At 39.4% G+C, this 25,864-nt stretch overlaps 1 protein-coding gene across 1 annotated transcript in view; it reads left to right on the forward strand.

Annotated features, from left to right (window-relative positions):
* The first annotated feature begins 2,050 nt into the window (after positions 1 to 2,050).
* LOC131044305 (casein kinase II subunit alpha-2) overlaps positions 2,051 to 25,864 on the forward strand; it is a 71,870-nt gene continuing 48,056 nt past the window's right edge. Inside the window, exons 1-2 of the mRNA XM_057977603.2 lie at positions 2,051 to 2,557; positions 2,685 to 2,814. Coding sequence (XP_057833586.1) covers positions 2,238 to 2,557; positions 2,685 to 2,814 — 450 coding nt within the window. The 5' untranslated portion in view covers positions 2,051 to 2,237. The remainder of the gene's footprint in view (positions 2,558 to 2,684; positions 2,815 to 25,864) is intronic.

Below are 25,864 nucleotides of genomic sequence, written 5' to 3' on the forward strand. Positions count from 1 at the left end.
TTGGGATCTCTACTTTCAAAGACATTTTTTGTAATGGAAAACTAAAAAGTTGGGACAAATTATAGGAAGAATTAAATTTGTCTAATAACAATTAAAGAACATATGTAGAGATAAAAAAAGAATTTGATACAGTTTAAGCAACCTGTGCAAATGATAGATGAAAATGAATGTTTCTCTAACTTCAAACATGCAGATGGTTCTCCATTTTTGAAGCTTAAAGAAAAGTGTTTATATAAAATCTTAGTCCAATCCAATCGTAACCTTAAACATGTCAATAGGGCTTGGAACCTTGTTTGGGAGGGTAGAATGTGGTCCAAAATCTTTTCTATGTGCTAGTCGGGTATGTCTAATCCTAAAAAAAATAATTTTTTTAGATGGCAACTTGTGATTCGAAAATTACTATTTGATGATAGATTTGCTATATGTCTTTTGTGTGGATATCCTGAGGATTATATGTATCTTTTCTTCAAATGTAGGCATGTGGCCTCTATTTGGTCTTTGTTTATGGGTCACATTAATGCTTGGAATGTCTGTGAGATGAAATCTTGGTTTAAAATAGTATTTGGTTATGTCAAAGGGCTTAAAAGGAGGCATAACATCTTTTGGTTTAGTTCGTCTACTGAAATATTGTGGTTGTTTTGGAAAAAAACATAATGAACATCTTTACCAAGGCAAGGATAGAGTTTTTACTAGGTTTGCTTATAAACTAACAAATTTATGATCTATTGAGCAGGCCACTCTGACACTCAAGTTACTAGTAGATAGAGTCATGAAGGTGATAGAAGATGGTTCGTCTCTGGTGTTCAAAGAAGACATAAAAGGACGCAAATTTTTGGCCTCAAGATTTGAGACAGGTGGACAAAAAGTTGCAATATGAATATATTGATTTTTAGAATGTGTACATCAAAGAACATCAATATCATCTTAGAATGGATGAAGCAGTTAGATATATGGAGGTGTCACATCAAAATTTTGACACCACAAGTTGGGAAAGAATTTCCCCTCCATTAGGCACCTATGAGTCATTTAAGGAAAGTAGGGTACAACCAAGAGAAAAAGGCAAAGGTAAAGACAAGGATAAACAAGTGGCAACCGATGAGGAACAATAAGATGAAAAAGATGATCAACAAGATGAAGATGAGGAGCAACAAGGTTATGAGCAACTTAATGAGGAGGAGGGATAACAAGGAGATGAAGAAGAACAATACGATGATGTTGCCGAAAAACAGGATGATGTTGAAGATGAACAAGATGGGGATGCTGAACGAAAACATGACAATGCTAAAGATGAGAGGCAAGACATGAATGATGATTAATACATATGATATGCCATTACATGGTTCCTTTTGATATATGTATATACTTTATATTATTGCTTGTATTAGGCCTTATGACTCACTAGTTTAAACTTCAGTATCTTGATTTCTCGATAAACAATGATCTTTTGGTGGAGTCTGGATAGGCTTTATTGAGTGATCTTCTTTATCACTACTTGATGTATCTAGATCTGTGCTCTTTTTGATTTAATAGTATTGGTATATGATCTTCAATTAAAAAAGAAAAAAAATTTAATTGATATTTTAACTAAATATGTAAATTGTCAATTCAAACCTAGACGGAGCTTAATTTTAGTAATAACAATCCAATTGAATATGCCCTATACTATGTTGTCATCCTTGTTTAGATAAATCCTTAAATCACATATTAACATTTACCTAAAAAATTGTTCATTGTGATAGCTATACAAAATAAAAGACATAAGTTACTAACAAAAATAACTAATTACCACTTAATTTTAATTTTAGTTGAGAGCACTCATAGATTCCAAAACACCCGTAAACTTAAACCTACCACTAATAACATCTTTCCCTTAACAAATATGGAGAATACTCAAATTAATATCCTTCAATATTCAAAACAAAATTTAACCCTTTATAATATTAAACTTAAACCAAAAATGAAAAATTAAAAATAAATTGTGTAATAATTTTTTTGGTAGACCAAACATTCTTTCTTTAGAAATTTCTCTGCAATTCTTAACACCACTCTAAACATGAACAAAATTAGTTTTCTACTGGATACCTGGGCGATTGAATCAAAACTCCTGTATTCCACAAATAATTCATTCCATCTTATTTGTGGCACGTAACAAATTTATGCTGAACTTATTAACTCTCTGGCCCAAAATAGAGTATTAAACCCAAACATTTAAAAGAAAAAAGAATTCATAAAGGTGAATGGGCAAATGCTTTTTAGTCTTTATCCTAGTCTGTATTATTCTGCCTCTGCGGTCTCAACCATTTCGTCTTCCCTGCACCAGTTTATTCACCGCCCCGTCAATCTCAATCACCACGTCCGTCAATACTTCCTGGCAGCCGTTAACATTTGACGCCTTCGCGGGTTCTACTTTTGCCTTACAGGCCGTCAATCTGGCGCACAAAATAGGCAAATCGATTCGACGGCCTGGGGTCATGTCGAAGGCCCGCGTGTACGCAGATGTAAACGTTATTCGCCCCAAAGATTACTGGGATTACGAGTCTCTTACTGTGCAATGGGGGTAAGCTTAATTTTTTAAAACCCTACCGTTTATCTTTCTCTTGTTCTATTTATCTTTGTCTGGTATTTAGAATTTGATTGTTTCATTTTTTGAGACTTGCTTTTTCTTTGTTTGGGCGATTTCACAGTGAGCAGGAGGACTATGAAGTGGTGAGAAAGGTTGGAAGGGGAAAATACAGCGAGGTTTTCGAGGGCATTAATACAACTAGCAACGAGCCGTGCGTTATCAAGATCCTCAAACCCGTCAAGAAGAAGAAGGTTCTTGAATTTATTTATTGCTTTTGTCTGATTTTCCATTTATCCTTTTTATTTTAGCACTACAGAGCTATGCGATCTTAAAGAAGAAAGAATAGAAGGTCTTTAGCTTAAACTGTAGTTAAGTATCTTTTCCTAAAAACTCTCTAGACCAACTTCAAATTTCATTTTTCAAGTTTAGGGCACTCGAGTTTTCCTTGAGCTTTTGAATAAAGAAGTGTCCTCTGAACCACTAGACCACAATTTGTAGGACTTTATTCTGCTCATTTATTAAACTTTTGTTTTGATTTAGGGCTACGTCGGGAGAGCTATGATGCATCCTCCTTGACTGAACTAAAATGATATCCAAGGCTCAAGACAATTGCCAGGGTGGTATTATGTCCATTTTATGGTGAACCCGATCTAAACCACTGGACCACACCTGGTCTAATGGGGTGTAAGCCGATTCTCTTGTGTGGTGAGACCCCGACTTAACCCTTAGGTCACACTAGACTAACTTTTCCTTTGTAGTAAACTTTTTCACGCGTGTCCTTATGCTTAGACGCCACGACATAGGGATGCTGTTTCTGTCAAATTCAGTCTAAACTTGTACCTGTTTTGTATCTGACGTCATGCCCAGAATTAGATGAAAGTTTACCTTTGCGGGTTCTACTTTAGCTTTAACTGTTGTTCAGTAATTTTTTCTAAAAATTCTTTAGTTCAACACTAAATTTTATTTTCCAAGTTTAGGGCACTCGAGTTTTCATTGGTTTTTTGAATAAAGACGTGTCCTCTGAACCACTAGACCACAATTTGTAGGATTTTATGCCCCTCATGAATTAAGCTTTTGTGTTGGTTTAGGGCCACGTCGGGAGAGCAATGATGCCTCCTCCTTAACCGAACTAAAATGATATTCAAGAAAGGCTTTCGACATTTGTAAGGGTGGTAGCCAGTCCATCATATGGTGAATCCGGTCTAAATCACTAGACCATGCCTGGAGTAATGGTGTGTAAGCCGATTTTCTTGTGTGGTGAGACCCTGACTTAACCCTTAGGTCACATTAGACTGATTTTTCCTATGTAGTAATTTTTTTTCATGTGTGTCCTGCTTAGATGCCATGACATAGGGATGCTGTTTCTGTCAAATTCACCGTAAACTTGCACCTGTCTTGTATCTGATGTCATGCCCAGAATTGGATGTGGGTTTACCCATTTAGATTTTTCAACATTCGTATATTTAAACATGCAACATGTATTCTGTAGATTTCAACACAGGTCTCAACTAAGGAAGTCCCTGATAACAAACCATTTAAGCTCATCCCATTTGACAGACCCAGCTTATCTTTACCTTTCAGACACTACACGAACTAAGCTGGAATATCCGGAAGTCTTTTTTGGTAATTTACTATTTTTTTTTGTATTTCTGAATTTTTATCAAAGTACAAACTGAAAACAGCAATTGACAATGATATACATGCTGACTGATCAACATTAAATGATTAAGATTTGTATCATTTTATCAAACTCTCTAATCCAATGAGCAGCATTATAAACCCTCACTTATCAGACAGATTGTATTGGTGGAAAATCAGATTTGCATGATGGTGATTTCTATGTAAAATTATTCTCAAGGTATTTCGGGTTTTGTCCACCAATTCCAGAGTGGGGGGTTTCCTTCATCAGGTTAATTGAACTGAAATTCAATGTTCCAACAAGGAGCAAAAATCAGATAGTAAAATGTATTCTCAATATTCCTCCTTGTCCTTGCTTGGTCTCTCTTAAATAGTCGTCCTCCTGTTAGAATCCAGTTGTGTAGGTCTAAAATTTGCAGATTTGGATGTGTTTGCCTATGTATTGCAGTGACTTTGTGTAAACCTACCTTTTATAACTGATTTGAGATAGTATAAGTGGGTTTTCCATGATCCAAAATTTTGTTTAAGCATGTCTTGTGTCCTCCCTTGTGTGCTTATCATGTGTCAAGGTCTGCAAAAAACCCAACGAATTCTAGCTGTGGGATGTATTTGGGTCATTTCCGTAAGTATTGTAAGCTGTCTTAGTTTAGGACTTTTGGGGTTATCCCAATAGTCATCTCATCCATTTCTGCTTTCCCCTTTGTCCTTTTTGGTTGTTGGACTTCATCCTCCTAGCATACCTTTCCACCCGATCCTAACAATTTGATGCATGACCTTTTTAAAATTTGTCTAATATGGTTGTTGGACTATCAACTTTCTCCTTACTTGCATAACATTCATATTACGAAAGTAATTTGGTAAAAATAATTGTTGTATTTACGAATGATCATAAAGATCATTATAAAGAATTACAAAGAATCTCAAAATAGAAAGATTCTAATAAGAAACTAAAATTACAATATCTTACAATATATTACATTATTGAGCATTAATAACTTAGGAAAATATAATATTAATACCCTCCCTTAATGCTCAATCTATCAACTACACCAATAGACCCCCTGAATTTTACAAACTTATCGACTGAGGGGCTTGGTGAGAATATTGGCTTGCTGCTCCGCTGTAGGAACATACATCAACTGAATGGATCTGTCTTCAACCAATTGTCGAATGTAATGACAATGAAGCTCTACATGTTTGGTTCTTTCATGGAAGACTAGATTCTTGGCAAGTTTGAGAACTCCCCGATTGTCAGAGAACAAGGGAGTCGGACCTGCTTGAGATATTTGCATATCCGCAAGCATCCGACGAAGCCAAACTGCCTCACAAGCTGCCTTAACTGCTCCCCGATATTCTGCTTCTGTCGAGGAGAGAGCCACTGCCTGCTGCTTCTTATTAGTCCAAGTGACTGCACTGGATCCCAAACTGAACACATATCCAGAGGTTGATTTCTTGTCATCAATCGACCCTGCTCAATCTGAATCTGTGAACCCACTGAGTCTAGGATCATGACTCCTAGTGTAAAGAAGTCCATAATCAGAGGTGCCTTTCACATAAAGCAGCACACGCTTCACAGCTACCCAATGATCAGCCTTGGGGGCTGTCATGACGCATGAAATGTAGCTCACTGCAAAACTGAGATCAGGTCTAGTAGCAGTAAGGTAGATGAGACTGCCCACTAGTTGCTTGAATTGTGTTTCATCTACAGGAGGAGAATCAGACTTGGCTGACAACTTCAAGGTAGTCTCCATAGGTGTGGAAGCAGATTTGCAATCCTGCATTCGAAACCTGTCAAGCAAGTTCCTGGCATACTAAGACTGAGAAATAAAAATGCTACCATCAGTCTGCCAAACCTCAACACCCAAACAATAATGGAGAAGCCCCAAATCTGTCATATCAATATCCTTGCACAAATCTTGTTTGATTTCTGCAATCAAATGTGTTGAACTGCCAGTAATGATTAAGTCATCCACGTAGACAACAAGAAAGAGAATATCATCACCAGAGTGTTTGATATATAGATTATTGTCAGAAGGGCAACGTTGAAAACCATGAGCAACCAAGTACTAATCAATCTTAATGTACCACGCTCGAGGTGCCTGTTTAAGTCCATAGAGTGCTTTAACGAGTCTACATACTTGATGTTCTCTGCCGACAACCTTGAAACCAGGAGGCTGCGTCATGTAGACTTCTTCCTGCAATTCACCGTTGAGGAAGGCACTCTTAACATCCATCTGATGGACTTTCCATCCAAACTGACCTGCAATAGCGAGAAGAAGACGAATGGTACTCATCTTGGCAGTAGGAGCAATTGTCTCCTCATAATCAATGCCCTCCTGCTGTGTGAATCCTCGAGCAACTAATCTGGCCTTGTATTTATCTAAGGTACCATCTGCATGATACTTGACCTTATAGACCCATTTGCAGCTAATGGGTTTCTTCCCTGGAGGAAGATCAAAGAGAACCCAGGTGTTGTTCTTCAAAAGGCTTTGGTATTCTGCATCCATTGCTTGTTCCCACTTCTGGAATCCCTTTTGCTTCGGCATAAGTATGAGGCTCATAAATGCTATGATGGCCATGAGAGCAAAGTTAACTATATTTTGTTGCTTGCCCTTATTTCTGGAAGATCTACCTTCAATGAGCTCATTAGGATGAAGATCATTGATGGTCTTAGCCCACCACTTAGGCTGGAGAGTAGATGTGTCAACATCAGATGGAGGAGGAATAACTAGAACTGGAGGTGGAGGAGGATCTGGAACAGGTGGAAGATTATCATCATTCGGAAGAAATTCAGGTAGTGCATCATCAAATACATAATCTGCATCATCCCTCCCATCAGGTGAACCAAATGGAAGACGGACACCTAAATCATAAGCCTTCAAAGGTTGATCCTCAGAATTTTGCTCAGACGAGGAAAGCTGAAATGGTCCTTGATCTTCATCAAAGACAACATCTCGACTGAAGATGAGACGATTAGTGTCTATATCAATCAGTCGGTAGGCCTTATGGTTGTCACTGTAACCTGTAAACATGAGCTTTTGACTCTTGGAATCCAACTTAGAGCGCTTGGCATCTAGAATGCAAACATATGCAAGAGAGCCAAAAACTTTCAAATGGCTGATCCTGGGTTTGCGACCAGTCCAGGCTTCCTCAGGAGTCTTCCCTTTAACAACATGAGTGGGAGACCTATTAAGGAGATATAGACCGTAGTAAACATTGCTTCTGCCCAATACTTCTTAGGAACATTTTTGTGTTCCATCATAGACCTAGCCATTTCTGTAACGGTGCGGTTACGACGTTTTACAACGCCATTCTGTTGAGGGGTGTATGGTGTGGTTAACTGGCGTTTTATGCTATGTGTATCACAGAAAGTGGAGAAAGTAGTAGAACAAAACTCCCCCCCATTATTAGACCTAAGAGTAATAATAGAACAACCATACTCTTTTTCTACCAAGGCCTTAAATTTCTGAAATACAGGAAACACATCTGATTTTTGTCTAAGAAAGTACACCCACATCTTACGATTGTAATCATCAACAAAAAGTAAAAAATATCTGCACCCAATAACAAAAGTAGTATTCATTGGACCACATACATCAGCGTGGACCAACTGCAGTACCTTAGATGCTCGCCATGAGTCACCATCCTTGAACGATGTCCTGTGCTGCTTCCCAACTTGACAAGCGTCACAAACTCGTTGATTCCGAGTTTGAATTTCAGGTAGGCCATGTACTAAATCTTCCCGAACAAGCTGAGCAAGATAATGAATGTTCAGGTGACCATATCGCTGATGCCATAAACAAGAGATAGAGAAGGATTTTGCTGCGAAGGCATGCTCAAGAGAATTACCTGTATCCACAAGTCTATAAAGACCACAATCCTCAATACCAACAACAACTATAGTGCGTGTCGCACAATCAACAATAGAACACTTATGTTCACTGAAGATGACATCAAGCTGAGTGGAATGCTGCATAATCTGACTCACGAAGAGAAGGTTCAGTTCCATGCCAGGAATGTCGTACTCATTGAGGAATACGAGATTCCTCCCACCAAACTGTATCTGAACGTTGCCCTTGCCGACAATTGTATACTCCTCACCTTCTCCAAAAATAACTGAATCAGTATAAGGAGAGAATTCTGTAAACCAATCACGCCGGTGAGTGAAATGCCGAGAAGCACTAGAATCAATATACCAAGCAGAAGATTTCACATGGTCTGCAGATCTTTTAGCCATGAAGGCGTAAAAGGCAGACTCTTTTTGCTCTGTGTGCTCAGCGACATTGGCTTTAGGCTGAGACCCTCCCCGCTTCCGTTGTTCGGAAGCTATCCGGTTGCGACAATCCTTAATTAGATGGCCATATTTGTGACAATAATTGCATTGAACCTTCTACTTTTTCGAGCCTTCCTGTGACTGACTAGAGCCCTTCGACTGAGAGAATTGAGATGATTGAAATTTGCCTTTATCCTTGCGAAAGGATTTGGTTGCAAAGGCTTGCTCAGAGGAGGATGAAGTGCCACCACTACCAAACTGTTGTTTCCAACGATCCTGCTGCAGAAGTTTGGTGCACAACTTTGGAAATTTCAGATCAACATTCGTAGACGTAATGTTGAGAGTCTCAATGAAGTGCTTGTAGGATTTTGGTAGACTTTTGAGGGTTATCACTACCATATCCTCTTCCTCCATTTTCCGACCAATAGCGTTGAGCTGATCTCGAATGTCCTTAATCTTCATGAGATGCTCCTGTAAGGACATGTGTTCATCCATCATGATGGAGAACAACTGGTTCATCAAGAAGAATGCTCAACTTTTGTTGGATGTCTCATGCAACTCCTTTAGATGCTTCCAAATTTCTGAGGCTGATTGACCAGAAGGAATCTGAGGTAGCTGGTCATTCGTGACAGAGAGCTTGAGAAGCATGACAACTTCCCTATTGCGGTCATTGAATTTGTCTTGATCGGCTCCGGTTGTAGAAGGACGAGATTCTTTTCTCAAGACAAGATCATCTAGGCGGCGATATTTGAAGATTGTCAGCATGCACTGCTTCCAGGTGTTATAATTTGTGTTATAAGTTGGCCATCTTGCACGTTTCCCAATGCACAAAAAATAAAAATCAAAGAAGAGGATATAGCACATAATACAAAGCACAAATCCCAATGCAAAAAACAAAGGTAGATTTAGGTATAGACTTCAAAAAACAGATGAAGTACGACTAACACAGATTTCAAAATTTTTTTCCGGTTGACCTAGAAAAATTTGGCAAAGACACAGAAGAGCTTTCGAAAAACCCACAAGGAATCTAAAATCTGAATGCAGATCCAATGGCACGAATTTCGAGGCACGAAGAATGATGCTCCCACAAAATTCTGAAAACACTCCAATTGAGCTTTGGAAAAACCCAAAAAGAATTTGAGGTTGAAATTTTTTTTCGACGTGCTGGACCAGGTTCTTCGAGATTGCAATAGTGCTTTGATTGTCGCAATGTAGAACTGTTGGTCGTGTAGTGGTGAACCCAAACTCTATGAGAATCTGCTGAAGCCAAATGGTCTCAGTCGCTACGTGTTGATGTGTTTTTTATGCACATAAAAATACAGAATAAATTACCAAAGTAATTTACCCTCTCTTGAACAAAATCACCTCAGATGCTAAGAATGAGATCAACTAAAATGATTCCAAGGTTTCTACATGTCAGGTCTTGACGAGTGGGTAAGTTTAGTGGTTGATGTGAATTGCCGTGTTTCACTTTGGGGACTTACGCAAATGTTTGGATTATCATGAATGATGCGGAATAGGTGTGCTGACAACTTAAGATTTATCAATAGGGCTCTGGATTTACTTCTTACTAAAAAAGGGGGAAAAAGAATAGGGTTCAGAAAATCTATTCTAATCCTAGGAATGTAGGAAATGATGAATGGATCTAGTGGAATCAAACCAGGCAAGGTCTCACAATCAGGTATTGACACAAGCTTAGTGCAATCATCTAAGGTATACTTAATGATTTTCAGACTATTACCATCAAACGTAGACACCATCCAAGTTGATGCTTGTCAACGGACGCATAATAGTTGAAGTTATGCTTACTCAAACTCCAGTTGACCACACAAGGCGCACTTACCAGCGGAAAGAGGCTATTGGTATGGATTAAGGATTCCACACAAATATCCTCAACAAATCTTCCATTCAATCTAACATACATGAAAATAAATTCTAATCTAAATTCTAATCTAACTTGGAGGAATTGAGAACCATGAATGCAAATACAACACTTGAAGAGCAAAATCACCAACAATTGAACAATGATTAGGATTCAAATAGCTGTAGCATATACCAACAATTCTACATTCTACATTCTCCCTTACATATGAGAGTCAAAGGGGCATATATAGAGTCTCTTACAAAATGGATGGCCCAGATTGATTTAAGATCAACGGTCGAGATCATGTCAACAAAACCCTAGAATTGCCCTAATTAGAGTTACATCAAAAATGGTGCCACCAACATATGGCCCAATGAAAAGATACCTAGTCATCATATAGGGAATCTTCTAGAAGATTCCTCCTTGCATCTCTCTCTCTCCTAGCATACTTCAAGAATCTAGCCAATACTGAATCTAACTCCTCCATGGAAATGCTAGGCAAGGTATCCTGCTGTAAATCAATCACATCCAATGAATCCGAGCAAGCATTCAAAGTGTTCTCCCATTTAGGCATGAGCTTCTGCGAATTATGAACATGAATCAACAAAGAGACCAAGTCATCTATCTGACTCTTCTGCAAAGAGTCCAATTGGCAAAAATACATAAATTTTATCTTGTCTCTTAATTCGGCTAAGTGTAAACCACTAGCATCACTAACATCAACACCCAATAATTCCTCAATCGAGGCAAGGATCTTCGTCTGAATGTCTTGAACTAATCCTTCCATCTCCATACAACTCGATTGGGCGTTCTCATAAGCTGATTTCTTCAAAGCTAGTGCACAATACCAACCATGGAAATTATATATGTCTCCACTGTGCACAATGTTCTCGTTGACCAAGGTGGAATTAGGAACCTTCTTCAATGCCAGGAGGCGTGGAATAGTCTTCTCTTGGATAGGCCGGAATTCTTCCCAAACTCCCTCCAAATACTGGATTCTGAATACAAGCGTCGTTGTCTTATCATATGCATGGACAAACTGAGTAAGGAAATCATCTGCCTGCCTTCTTGTGCTTTCAATCCACTTTTCCACCTCTGAGTGTGTACCTCTCGCTACCTCGTAGTGTGAATGTATTCCATGGTCAACTGCGATAGGGGAAATAAGGGTGGGATCTCCATGCCTTGTCCCTGCAATATACTTTCTGAGTCTAATATTTTCTTCTTTGTACCTTTCATTCTCCGCAATCGCTGTGTCTAACTTTGCATTGATTGCTTGGAGGTTGTCACCAATCTCCTGAAATTCCTGCCCTGCGGATGGACGACTAAGGGCGATTGAAGTGATCTGGAAATCCATGGGAGTAGCAGTGTCCGCTGTCACGCCTGCTCTAGGAATAGCAATCTGCGCAATCCGCATTCCTGTCTCATCTCTAGCTATGTGCGACAAAATCTCCGCTCTCTTGGGCTCCTTCTTCTTAGCACTCCTAGCTAGGTAGTCATCAATATCCTCAATAGGCTGTACTACTATCATTTGTTTACTTTTCTCCATACTCTTCTTTAACCATTCAGGAATAGCGGTCATCTCCATACCATCGTCAAGATATATTTCTCAATCAAGGTCCTTCAGTGCCGAGATAACTTCATCATTATCATCAGGATTATTCCTGGTCCAATCATATACATCATTTCCCAAGCTAACTTCCAAAAGGACAGTAGGGGATCCCAGCTGGTCATTATTCTCATCAGGAGGTGTAGATGTTGCTGTGGCATGGAACTCCTGAATATTCTCTGGTAGTATCACTGTGTTGGAACACTGCTGAGTCTCCTTATTCTGTTCTGTTACTTCAATCACTTCGATCGATGAGACACTGGGAGGGGGTGAAGGAATGATAAGTGGGGGAATGATAGTCTTCTGTTTCTTCTTCACATCCTCAATCCTCTTCCCTCTAGCCTTGACTTCTCCAGGCATGTTCTTCCTTCTTTTGGGAGCTTGACTCTCTTCGTCTGCATGAATCCTGACATCACTGACAGTCCTCTGATCATCCTCGGAAGTAGACTCTTCCGGCTTCATCCTTTCATAAGTGAAGGGAACACCCATGTCAACTAATCTGTTCATCTGCATATCTACCCATGTGCGGGAGAAATTCAAGACTTCTCTCATCAATACATTCAGTTCAGTCTCTTCTGACTCTGACCAACTTGGCAATAGGATTGCCTTCTTCATTTCATTCTCATAATGTGGGTGTGTATGATCTCTATCATCTAATACCTGATCAGGGATAAGGAAAAGTCCACACTTCCTCATGAAATCCACTGACATTCTGGACCACATTCTTCTCTTTACTGCTTGTTCGTCCATTAAGTTAGCCCAATAATCCTCTATGTCAACCTTACGAGTGAACTTCTCTCCTTTGATCCTTCCGACCTTCTTGTCTGGATCGAATCTTTCTCTTTTCTTGTAGGTAGCAAATCTGTAGAATGCAATCTCCTCACCTGCAGTGCTGGCAGCTATGGCGGATTAGCAGACCTCTGACGTCTTCCCAACTGAAATAGGGAATGTCATTCCTGTCCTGTGCTTCTCTCTCTGGATAACATCGAACTCTAGAAGCTGTCTTACCACTTCCAACAATATCATTCTGTCAGTCGGATGCCTAGGAAGTCTGTAGGGTTTAGATTGAAACTCATGAATCCTGAGGTATGTGAAAGTGGGAAACTGTATATACCAAGATCCATATTTCTCTGTTAACTCTATTGCCTCCTTGGACAATCTTCTGTGGATTCCGCCCTACAACATCCGTGTGATGTACATAGTGAATGCATCATTCACTCTCTTATAGTCTTCAATTCTGTGCATACTCAACTGGGGGTAGCATTCATAACTCTTAAACTGTCTTTGCCCATTCCCGACTTCACCTTTGCATATTAATCCTCTGTATGAAACAAATCGTGCAAGCAAGTACACCAAGTAGGAAGTCATGGCGAATGACTTGGACCTCTCTACATTCCTCAACTGAAAATCCAGATTGTCGCTTATGATTTTGGACCAATTCACTAGTGTTCCTCTAACACAATCCTGGATGAAGTAGAACATCCATCCTTGAAAGATTGCTCCCTGCGGCATTCCCATCACTCTGTTGAGTAGGAATATCAAATCACTATATTCCTCCTTAAAATCTACGCACATAAGTGTCTTGGGAGCCTTGGAATGATGATTCCTAGGTTCAATCATCCACTCCTTATTAATTAAACTCTTGCATACACCCATCTTCTTCGTGTATCTGTCTGCATAATCTTCCTTGGTCACATCCTTCATGTTTGTACTGCGTGGAATTCCGAATACCTCAGTAATGGCATCCTCAGCAAGGTAGGCGATGACAATACCCTTCGGACTCTTGATCATTCTTGTGAGCGGATCGTAACATCGTGCACATTCCAGGATCAACTCACTGCACTGTATGGATTGTCGAAACCCAGCGGCATGGAAAATGCCACTCTTCATAATATTCGCATATGCTGGAGAAGGAAATTGATCTCTGGATCCGAACATCCGACGCTGCATCTGGTCAAAGTCTAGGAAATGCATGTTGGTATCAGTGATCTCCTTCCATCTGGATGAAATCTTGAACTCTGGATAAAATCCAGTCTCCAACGTCTTCAGCATCTCTTTCCTTTCCTTGTATCCTGATTTTGACATCGCACCTGTACGAAGCTGGAAGTTAGTCCTAGGATAAAAATAAATACTTGTAATAAAATTCCTGACTTTCTAAAGATTTAGTCGATTTAGAGCATGGAGTCAGGAAAATAATCCATACATTTGGTAAGTTTTAGCAATTACGCTCAATGTGTGACAACACTAAGGCATGGAAGCCTTCCATAAAAATTCATTTATACCTCCTTATGCTTTAGAAAATATGCAAGCAAAGAATGCAAAGGAGTATACCGGATTGATGATGACTTAGGAAAGGTGTGAAAGGTTGTGTTTTCACACAATGAATGTTTGAAGACACCTTCCGCAGTCAACAATGGAGGTCAAAATTCTGAAGACAACCTGAAAATTCAGACTTTCAAAACGTGTTGTAATCTTCAAAATGTGCATAAAATCAATAAAAATCAGTTTTATTGATGAAAACAATCATTTTCTGGAATGTAAGTATGGCTGGTAAAAATTAGTTTTCTGAGGACAAGTCTGAAAATCGAACACTTAAGACTTACCAGCACCTTGCAAAGTGGTTTAGATCCCTGAAAATGATGAAAAATGGCTTAGGAAACAGCCCCAAGCAAATTCGCCAAAATTGGTTAGGTGGCTGGAAATGAAAATTTCTGAGGACAACCGCCTAACAATGGAGTTTCAGACCTGCAACAGCATTAAAATGGTCTAAAAAGTGCACAAAAAACTCCATAAAATGCCTCCAAATGCTAAATGTTCAAGTTAGAATTGGCTGGGCAATAAAAACTTAAGTCTGAAAATTAATGGCAGCCATTAATGGAGGTCAAAATCTGAAGCAAACCTCAGATCTGAAGCGAATCAGCAGGCTGGAAATGATGACAGCCAACAAACATGCATGAAAAATCCACCAAAATGTGGCCTCCAAGCAAAATCGAAATTTTTCCAAGTCTAGCGCTAAAATGGAAATCTGAAAATTTGATGCCAATGATAGCTCAGATCTGCAGCAATGGAGGAGGGCAATAATCTGGAAAAATCGCCCAAGTTGGGATTGAAAACCCCAAACACAAAAATTTGCCTGCCTTAGCAAAAAATCGAAATTTTCAAAATTCTGAAAATTGTTGTTAATGGCAGCAATCTACAGAAATGAAGGTCTGAACAACAAGCAACAATGGTGGAGGAAAAATCGCCCAAGGTCTCCAAACACAAATTCGCCAACTTTCACCAAAAAATGCTAAATTTGGAAAAAATCGCCAAACTTAGCAAAATCGAAAATCTGAAACTGGTCTTTAATGGCAGCCAAGAGGAATAAATCAGCAAGTTGGAAAAAATGGAGGAAAATAAATCCTCAATCCCACACTTCACAAAAATGCCTTGCTCAAAAAATTCGCCCAACTTGAAAAAAGTCGCTGTCATGGAGACACCTGGTAGAAATAATAATAAAATAATGCTGAAGTTCCTTTCATATACTTGCTTTCAGCTCCAACTTTCACCACACAAGCAATGTGGGATAAAAAACACTTGTATAAATACTTGCTTGGTGAAACCCTAACTTGCTTCTAGAAGATTCAAACATTTAATAATTATTGCAAGTTATTAAATTTGCTTTTAAATTTTAAATAATCATTTAATAATTATTTAAAAGCAATCAAAATGGGGCTTTTATTTAAAATATTCCAATTTAAATCCAAAATAAAGCCTCCAGGGGAAAATCGCTATAGGTTGGGATTAAAAAATCCCTTCAAAAATCGCTTAAGTGTCAAAATTTGCCCCATAGGGGAAATTCGACCCATGCTTGGATAAAAATCCATGCTCAAAATCATCAAAATGCACATAAATCACCCTCCAGGGGAAAATCGATATGAGTTTGGACAAAAATCCAGACAAAATTGCACTCATTTTGCAAAAATCACCCCCCAGGGGAAATTCGATGGGTGTTTGGACAAAAATCCACACTCAAAAATCACCTAACTTGAAAAAAATACCTCCCTGGTGGAAATTCGACCTCAGTCTAGACAAGAATCCTGACTCAAAAAACTCTTCATAATGTTCCCAATGGAAAATCGATCCCTGTTTGGACAAAAATCCGGACAAAAATCCAAACTTAAATGCTCAGGGGAAAATTGATCCCCGTCTGGATAAAAATCCGGACAAAAATCCTAACTTAGTTGTCACAAAAATCTTGGTGGAAAAACGACCCAGGCATGGAATTATCCTTGCACTCCAGTCCGCACTCCTAGGGGAAATTTGATGGGTGTCTGGATAAATCCTGACACTTAGCCAAATTTTAGCATTCCCAGGGGAAAATCGCTCCAGGTGTGGATAAACAGTGGGGGAAATTAGTGGCCAGTATGGATTCCTGGGGAAACCCATGTGTAGTATGGATTTTGAGTGGGGGAATGGGTTGGGTAGTTTGGAATGTGAGGGGAAAATCACCGCTAGCATGGATTTTGACCCTTTAACCCTTGGAATATGGATTTCCCTTAGGATTTTAACATTTTAACCACTCAAAATCACTCAGCGACTTTAAATTTAATTGGACTTAGACTAATTTTCCAAAAATATGAGCGAAACGCTAGGAAAATGTTGGAATAAAGTGCGAAACCAATTTAAATATTACCTTAGGAGCGAGAAACAACTCCAAAAGGTTTGTGAATATCTTAGCGCTTTAAAATTATTGATGCGCGTGTTTAAAAACACGTTAACGTTCAAATGGTCAAACACTTAGAAAAACTCAGGATCATTAAAATATCATCTTTTGCAACTTGATCCTAGCACTTCAAAAACCCTAGACGACACTAGGCATGATCAAAACTCTGAGACTCGGGCACGGAAAACGCAAAATTGCCCACTAAGCAGCCAAAACCCTAACCTAACGACGCAGGAAGCTGGCAAAGAGGGGGGTCCCCGTTAGCAATGGGGCGATGTGTGAAAAGGTCACAACATCTGGCGACTCCACTGAGGAAATGTTCCAGAACATTTCAAGAACAAAGCTCAATCCGACACTTGGAATCTTCAATTAATCCTTGCACAACATAGCAAAAGGTCAGAAAACTCATTTGAAAAGATGGAATCCAAGAATTGTATCAAGTTACTTAGTCATTGATCATCTAGGTGTGTGCAATTGCGTTCATTACCTTCACGAGAATATGGTAAAGTCAAAGATCCAGTGAGACTAGCTACGTAAGATGTCCATACTTCGCAGGCGGCCGATTATAACCTCACGAATATTGCTCCACTGCCAGCCAGGCGTCTATAGCCCCGGTGGAGTTACTCGCATATTCCCACTAGCCAATTTAGATATTTCATTTCTTTGCATTTCTTTTGCATTTCTTTCTTTTTCTTTTGATATTTCGCTTTTTGCGTACTCTCAAATTCCGTCAATTCATTTGGCTTGTGAGTAATAAACTTACTTGGGTTTGAGGATTATAGTGGCACTGAAGCAGGATATATAGATTTTTCACTAGTCGCAGCTTCACCTGAGAATTTATAATAACTCGGATAAAATTAATATGTGAAATATAATAATGAAATGATGTCAGCGTCAAAATACAATAAAAGTTTTCCAATCCTGTCAAATACGGATTCAACTTATGATACACTATACAAAAACAATTTCTAATCCAAAGAACTTCATGGGGTATCGCTCAAGAAATGGACTAAACAAAACCAGGTGAAACGCAGAGTGTGTCTTGACAACAACTCCCACATCACAAGCGGATATCCCTCAGAACCAACACCTAAGCAAAGTCGAACCAAAACCCTACAACAGAACCGGAAGCAAACACTAAACTAAGGCAAACCAAAGCAGACCTATTCTAACTATGATACAAGGGGTAGGCTTCAAAAGAAACCTAAGGTTGGAAGTAATGCTTGAGGAATTGTCCATTGACGGGTAACGGAACATCCTCACCAGTTAAGGTTCTCAGCTTGAACGCATTCTCTCCCAGTATCTTAGCAATCTGATAGGGGCCTTTCCATAGTTTGTCAAATTTGTCGTGATCTCCCCTTCTTTCATGGGCTTTATCCCAATATAGCACTAGGTCAGAAATCCTAAAGGCTTTTACCCGTGCTTGTCTGTCAAACCATCTCTTAACTACGCCCTGATGTTTGGCGAAATTCTCTAATGCTTTATCTCTTTTTTCTTCTAAATTCATCAACTGTGTCAGTCTCATTTGCACTTTGTCTTTGCCCTCCATATAATCTTGTATGAATCTCAGTGTAGGAATTCTTAGTTGTACGGGGAAGACAGGCTCTTGGCCATATACCAGAAAATATGGGGATGTCCCCAATGAATTCTTAACTCTTGTTCTATCCGCCCAAAGGGCGAATCTCAATTGTGTGTGCCAATCCTTCGGATTTTTCTCTAACAATTTCTTAATCACACTTAGCAAATTTTTGTTCATAGATTCGGCTAACCCATTACCCTGAGATTAATAATTCGATGAAAACTTAAGGGTTATACCATATTCAAAAGCCCAATTTGAAAATTTTAATGATGTAAAGGAAGAACCATTATCACAAACAATAGCATGTGGACATCCAAACCTGGTAATGATGTTCTCCTCTAAAAATTTAACCACGACATCAGTTGTACATAACTTCAAAGCTTGAGTTTCTGACCACCGAGTACACTAATCAGTCGCGGTTAGAATGTACCTGTGTTGCGCAGAGGAAGGTGGATTGATCATACCAATGAAGTCGATACCCCACATAGTGAAAGGTCTGGACTCGATCACGGGCTGCAACAGCATGGCTGGATTCTTCTCTCGAACGACAGCAACCTGGCATGTGTGACATGTCTTCACATGTTCATGAGTATCTCGGAACAAGGTAGGCCAGTAATAGCCTGCTCTTAGAATTTGGTGTGCAGTAGCCAAGCTTGCACCATGACCTGTACCAAATCTATTGTGAAATTGTTCCACAATCTGTTTAGCTTCATTCTTTCCAACACATCTCAAATATATTCCTTCATGATTTCTTCGGTATAAAACCGAGCCTTGTAACATAAAATGCTGACACTTCAATTTTAATGTTCTCTTCTGAGCTGGGGCCATATGCGCGGGGCATCTATGGTTCAATAAATAGCAAACAATGTCTTTATACCATTCATCTGGAGTGACATCTTCAATTGCATAGACTTGTTGGACTAATCCGGGTCCGTCAACTGCTAGAGTCTGCGCTAAGGCTTGACCTCGAACAAGTCTCATTGGTTGTATCTCAATGTCGTACTCTTGGATAGTGGCGATCCACTTTCCTCTTCTTTCTCCTAATTCATTCTGCATAAGGAGTGTCTTAATTGCCGCATCTGGGACAATGGCATGAACTTTTGTCCTCAAGATGTAATGTCTGAATTTCTTTATTGCTTTCACCAAAGCATAAGCTTGTTTCTCTACGTTCGGATATCTCAACTCTGCATCTTTCAACGGTGCACTCATAAATGCTATGGGATGTTCATCTTTATCTTCGTTCTTCTGTGTAAGGACTGCAGCACAAGTATGTTCTGAGGAGAATGAATACACATAAAAAGGCATCGCATAATCAGGACTAACCAAAACAGGAGTCTCAACGATGGTGGACTTGATTTCTTCAAATGCTTTCTTTGCTTATGTTGTCCAATCTATCTTAGCATCTTTCTTCAACATTTCATTCAGTGGTCGTATCAGCTCAGCAAATCCGGAGATAAATTTCCTCACAAAATTAATCTTACCAAAGAATGACCTCAGTTCTTTCTTACTGCTCGGGAGGTTTATCTTAGATATAGCCTCAACTCTTTCTAGATCAATGGAGATTCCTTTCTCCGAGATAATATGTCCTAACAATTTACCTTCTGTAACCCCGAATATGCATTTCTTGGGATTAAGAGATATCCCGTATTTTCTGCATCTTTGAAATACCTTTCTCAAATCTTCAATGTGATCTTCTCTTTTCCTTGAGAAAATTGTAATGTCATCCATGTAAATAATGATGCATTTTCCAATCAAATCTTGAAATGCAATGTCCATAGCTCTTTGGAATATGGCTCCAGCATTGATTAAGCCAAATGGCATCCTTCTGTATGCAAACGTACCCCACTTTGTGGTGAAGGCTGTCTTTAATCTATCTTCATATTCTACCATCACTTGATTGTATCCTGAATATCCGTCCAGAAAGGACATCATCTGCGATCCATTCACAATCTGTAAAACCTCATCCAATGATGGAAGTGGGTAGTTATCCTTTTCTGACGCTCTATTCAAATTTCTGAAATCAACACAAATCCTTATCTCTCCACTCTTCTTTCTAACTGGGACCAGATTGGCGACCCACGTCGAGTGTCGCACAGGAAAGATAATCCTTGTTGACAACAATTTCTTCACTTCTTGATATATGAGAGGCTCCAGCAAAGGGTTCACTGGCCTCTGTCTCTGCCTAAATGGCTTACTGTCTGGCTTCAAGGGAATAGTATGTGTAATGATTGATGTGTCATATGTTTTCAAATCATCATATCCCCATGCAATCACATCAGGAAAATCTCTCATATTCTTTAATATGCCTTCCCTTTCACTGGGTGTGCATGTTTTCCCTATGAATACATTCTTAACTTTGTTGTCATTTCCCAAATTCACCGTTTCACAGGCACTTCCACTTGAGTCATGCAATCTTTCTATCTTCATTTTATCTCTATCAAACATCCTTTCTAGCTCTATCATTCCCTTAGGAATGAAGTTTGTCTTCAAATCTAGGATACCATCTGAATCATATTCTGCTTCTTCGGCTTCCTCTTCATCAATAACCTGACTCAGGAAAACATCTGTATTTGTCGGAAAATCCAATATATGCTTATCATCTTCAAAAACTTGGAAATTGGTGACATTATCTGGTACAGATGGAACTGATGCGAGTTCCACTGTAAACTTCTTTAATCCTTCCATGGCAATGGGTGCCAAGGAACTAGCAGCTTGTGCAAGCGCATTTGCCACTTGATTCTATGATCTGTATATTGACTTGATATTGAAAGCATCAAAGCGCTCGATGAGACCCCATATCCTGTTGCGGTACTTTGTCAATCTTTTGTCGTGGCAGACATATTGCTTCCGCACTTGTCTTACTACAATCTCTGAATCTCCAAACACGTGTAAAATCTTCACTTTCTTCTGAATGGCTAACAACAATCCATGAACTAAGGATTCATACTCAGCAACATTGTTCGTACATGGAAACTGCAATCTATGGGAGGCCAAATAAGTTTCCCCAGAGGGACTTATTAATTCAAATCCGGCTCCTGACCCTTTCTTTGACTTTGAACCATCAAATCTCAATGTCCAAACTTGATCTTCGTCATGTATTTCTTCTTTGATTTTATCTATAATTTCTTCATTTGGCCTAGGAGAGGCCTCTCTAATCTCTTCAAGTGTCAGAATTTCAGGAATTCTTTTGTGTATCTGATTCAAAGCAACCTTGCACATTGCGCAAGAGAATTCAGAATGAGCAGTATCATGAATTCGGCACCAATTAGGCAACAACAAATTTTGAATGCGGGCACGGTTGCCTAACTCAACTCCCTGCTGGATATTCTTGAATACAAATCCTCTGAAACTTTCAAACATATCAATTTCCTCATCTGTATCATGATCACTTTCTACTACCATTTCTGTGGAATTCACAATCTCATGATTTTCTTTTATCTTTTCAACTGGGTTTTGAAGCATCAAAACCTTTGCAACTTTCGGCCTGTAATTTCCTAGATTTGTTTCCACGAAAAGGATTTCATTGTTTTCCGCATATTCTGTTATCATCAATCTTAATCTTGGGGTACTATCTATCTTGATCTGGTTTGGTACACCTCTCCATGGCAACCACATGTGAGAGAAATCGGTCGAAAAATAACCATTTAGTCTTCGTGACCAATCTCGACTCAGGAGCATGCCATATCCGTCTGGAATGTCTACAACTGATATATCTATGAAGTGCTAGACTCTTGGATCCGCAGCCAATTGCATATGAATATTGTTTAACTCTCCAATCATAGGTACTTCTGTCTTATCTAATTGTGTAACTCTTTTACTAGTCTGTATGGGAATGAGACCCAATTTCTCGCATATAGCTTTTGGCATTACATTACTTGAAGCTCCAGAGTCAACCAGACAGTTATGCAAAAGCTTGCCGAAAATCCTTACTGAAAGCAAGAATGGGGCTGGCTCATCTTGATAATTCACTGCTGGCTTATCCCTATGGACTTGCAAGCTCTCTTCTTTTTTCACACTTTCTTTGGAAACTTCTTCTTTTTTAACCGTGCTCTCGACAAAAGCAATCTCACTCTTAGGAGGGATTTCACCCTTGGTAGGATTTTCAGTCACAACTGGTGAATCCTTGACTCTCTTTATGTTATCTCTGGTGAGAAAAGCTTTGCCTTCTAGCATATCTTCTTTCTTTGGCACATCTGCCATCTTTACTAATTCTTCTTTCTTAGGCATATTAGATGAATCTTGAACACTACATGCCTCTTCTGATGACTGTTGAATATTTGGTTCATCTTGAACCACATTTATGCTTGCTTGAGGAACATTTGAACCTCTCTGAATGTTGGAACTGGTTTGAGCTGATACTCTCCCGACAGTATTCTCATTTAATCCATTCATTAATGTATCTCTGATATCAGGCACCTTCATTAGTTCAAACAATGGTAGGCTCACCTTGATTTTCTTGAATTCTTCTAACACACACAGACTCAGCCACTTTAATTCCTCTCCTTGAGGGGGAATGTTCTTCTGTCTATACTCAGGTGAATCTTGTGGATAGCTTGGTGTATTGCTAGCACTTGGATTTGGTGGCGTAGCGAAATTGTTCGGAGGAACGGAAGTAGTTAAAGGCTCTTGATTCCTTTGATTCCTCTGATAAACTCTTGGTCCAGTGTTTCCTGACGACTGATGAAACACTTCTTTAATTCCTTCAACTAAAACACTGTTATTCAATGGTGGGAAATAGTAGTCTGAATCTTCAATAGGTCCATTGGCTGAAGCAGGTGGGAACTGAGAATTAGGCGGAATCATAGGTCCATTCGCCGATTCTGGAGGAAATCTTCCACCTTGTTCGCACATTAAACTTTCTTCATAAACTGGAGGAAACTTTAAATCCTCAATGATCAGTGCTTGGTCATATCTTGTAGTGGGGACAATTTCATATCCCGTTGTTGGCATGCTTTCTGAGGCTTCATTATTTTGCACTTCCTGCTGGAAAATGTCAGTAGCAACCTTGAATTCGGGACAATGCAACTCTGAATGCTGACTAGTGTTGTGTAATCTGCACCAATTTGATAAGGCGGCCTCCGCGAGGAAGACTCTGTCAGCCGGTCGACTTTCCGAAGCAGGTGGATTGTCAAGAGGTGACGGCACATTTCCATTGTTGGGCGTAGTATTCCACGTTTTCTTCTGATAATTCTGATTATTGCCACAATATCCTTGGTTGTTCTGATAATTCTGATTGTTACTTTGGTAACCTTGATTGTTGTTTTGATTACCACCTTGATAATTTCTATGCATACTGTAGAGTTGATTGTTTTGGTTCCTCAGGTGAGTAACCTCTGTAGATAATTTCTTTACTTGATCTATTAACTCTTTCATTTCTTCTTTCTCCTCCTGTGTCCTCGTGGATGTCACAGTATTTTGCAGGTACACTGGATGCGTTTGCGGAGTTTGAGAATTGGGTGCTCCAGGATGGAGTACCAACTGATTTGATGGTTGAGCAACTGGATACATCGGCTGTGGAACTTGATTCATTATCGGCGTATGATGCACCAAAGCTTGGCTTAAATTCTGAATTTGATTGGTGACCGCGGGCGACCCCAAATTGAGCAAAGGTCCACTAAGATTCTGACGTAATATTTTGCTAACTTCTATTGCCTTTGCATATGCTTCGTTCAAATTTGCTGGAGAGGGATGAGTATGCACAAACATAGCTGTAAGTGGATCTAAAGCATGATAATATATCTCTTGAGCATCTAGAATGAGATAAGGAGTCTGCAACCTTGTGTAAGCTTTTTGGAATTGGTTGTTGAATGAATTGATAGGTTCATTCTCTTGTCTTTTGCACTCAACAAACTGTCTATGCAACTCTGATGGGGAAATTTGGATTCCAAACTTTCCAATGAATGTATCTTTTAATTCTTCCCGGATTGCTTCACCACACGAGTCTTGAAGTCCTGAAATTTGTCAAATAATTCACTCTTATGATTAAGAAAGTAGACCCAAGTGAAGCGGGAGTAGTCATCAATGAAGGTGAGGACATAGCGGGCCGTACTAAATGAAGGTGTTGGAAATGGACCTGCTACATCGCTGTGAACAAGTTGAAGAACTTCCAAAGCTCTCCAAGCTTTCTCCTTATCAAACTTCTCTTCAGGATGCTTGCCCATGGAACAACCTGAACATACACCCTCTGAAAAACTGATTCGAGGTAGACCGGTGACCATGTCTTTAGTGCTGAGCTGCTGAAGATAGCAGTAGTCGAGGTGACCAAACCGCTCATGCCATAGCTTATTTTCTAAATTTGAATGAGTAAGCAAGGCCCTAAAAGGTGAACTTGGTACAAAGTGGGAGAATGAATAAAGCCTTGAGTTGTCATTGACTTGTCCCACTGCTACCAAGGCATCATCATCAAGTTCCTTTATCACAATTGAATCAGGTGTAAACTCAACCTTTTTCCCATTCCCATAGTGAGTGATTTGGTAGATAGAGAGAAGATTGGTAGACAAGTTAGGAACATAAAGAACATTCTTAAATGTTCCATCATTCATGTCAACTGAACCTTTCCCTTCAACCTAACTTGTGTATCATCACCTATGTAAATGTGAGGTACCTTTGATGGCTCCAATGAAGAAAACTGCTCCTTTGTAGAACCCATGTGATAAGAGGCACTTGAGTCAAGTATCCACTGCTATGAAGAACCTGTTGTAGCCACAAATGCTTGCCCTTTTCGCTTAGACTGTGAGGAAGAGGAAGGAGTTGAATCCTTCTTTGTGTAGGCAGATGGCAAGTTGATGTTGTTTTTCTTAAGAAGATTTGTCAACTCATCAACTTGCTTGGTGTGGCATCGATGCTCATCATGACCATACTTCTTGCAATAAGCACAAGTTCGTTTATCCTTCTTAGGTGGAGTCCCCTTCTTGGAAGAGGATGAAAAATCGCCTTGTGATGGAGACGATGATTGCCCTTTTTCCTGCTCTGGCTTTGACTTAGATTGCTTCTTGTTGTTGTTGGAATCGTTGCCTTGACTCCCTTGACTTCCTTGATTAGCCACCAAAGCCTTGGACTTTGAAGACTTGAGAAGTCCCATGTTCAACAACTTAGATTGTTCCAATATCAACATTTCTGTGAAAGTATCAAGTGAAGGCATAATGTAGGAACTCCCCACTGTCAAACAATGAGTTTGAAAGCTTGAAACAAATGCTGCATATTCTGGTGCAAGCTTGTCCAACAAGTTGAATATCAACTGAGCATCCTTTTTGTCAATTCCACAATCCTTAAGCTTTGCTCTTAGCTCATTTGCTTTGGTAACACAATCTTGGATTGTATTAAAATTCTTGGGATCCAAGTTGGTGAGCTCATTGTCAATCTTGTAACCTCTGATTTCATCAACTTGACCATACAATTTCTGAAACATATCCCAAGCCTCTTTGATTGTAGTACACTTATCAGTGTGAAAAATGAGGTCATCTGATACATACTTACGCAAATTTCCAAGAGCCATGCAATTCTTAGTGAGCCATTCTAACTGAGCATTAGGATCAGCCTTAGGATCAGGTGGTGCTGCTATTGTTCCATCTATGTAATGCGTGAGAGCTTTTTCCATTAATTTGCTCCATACTTTAATTTTCCATGATGCATAATT

Source organism: Cryptomeria japonica, chromosome 6, assembly GCF_030272615.1.
Source record: "Cryptomeria japonica chromosome 6, Sugi_1.0, whole genome shotgun sequence".
NCBI classification, from domain to species: Eukaryota; Viridiplantae; Streptophyta; class Pinopsida; order Cupressales; family Cupressaceae; genus Cryptomeria; species Cryptomeria japonica.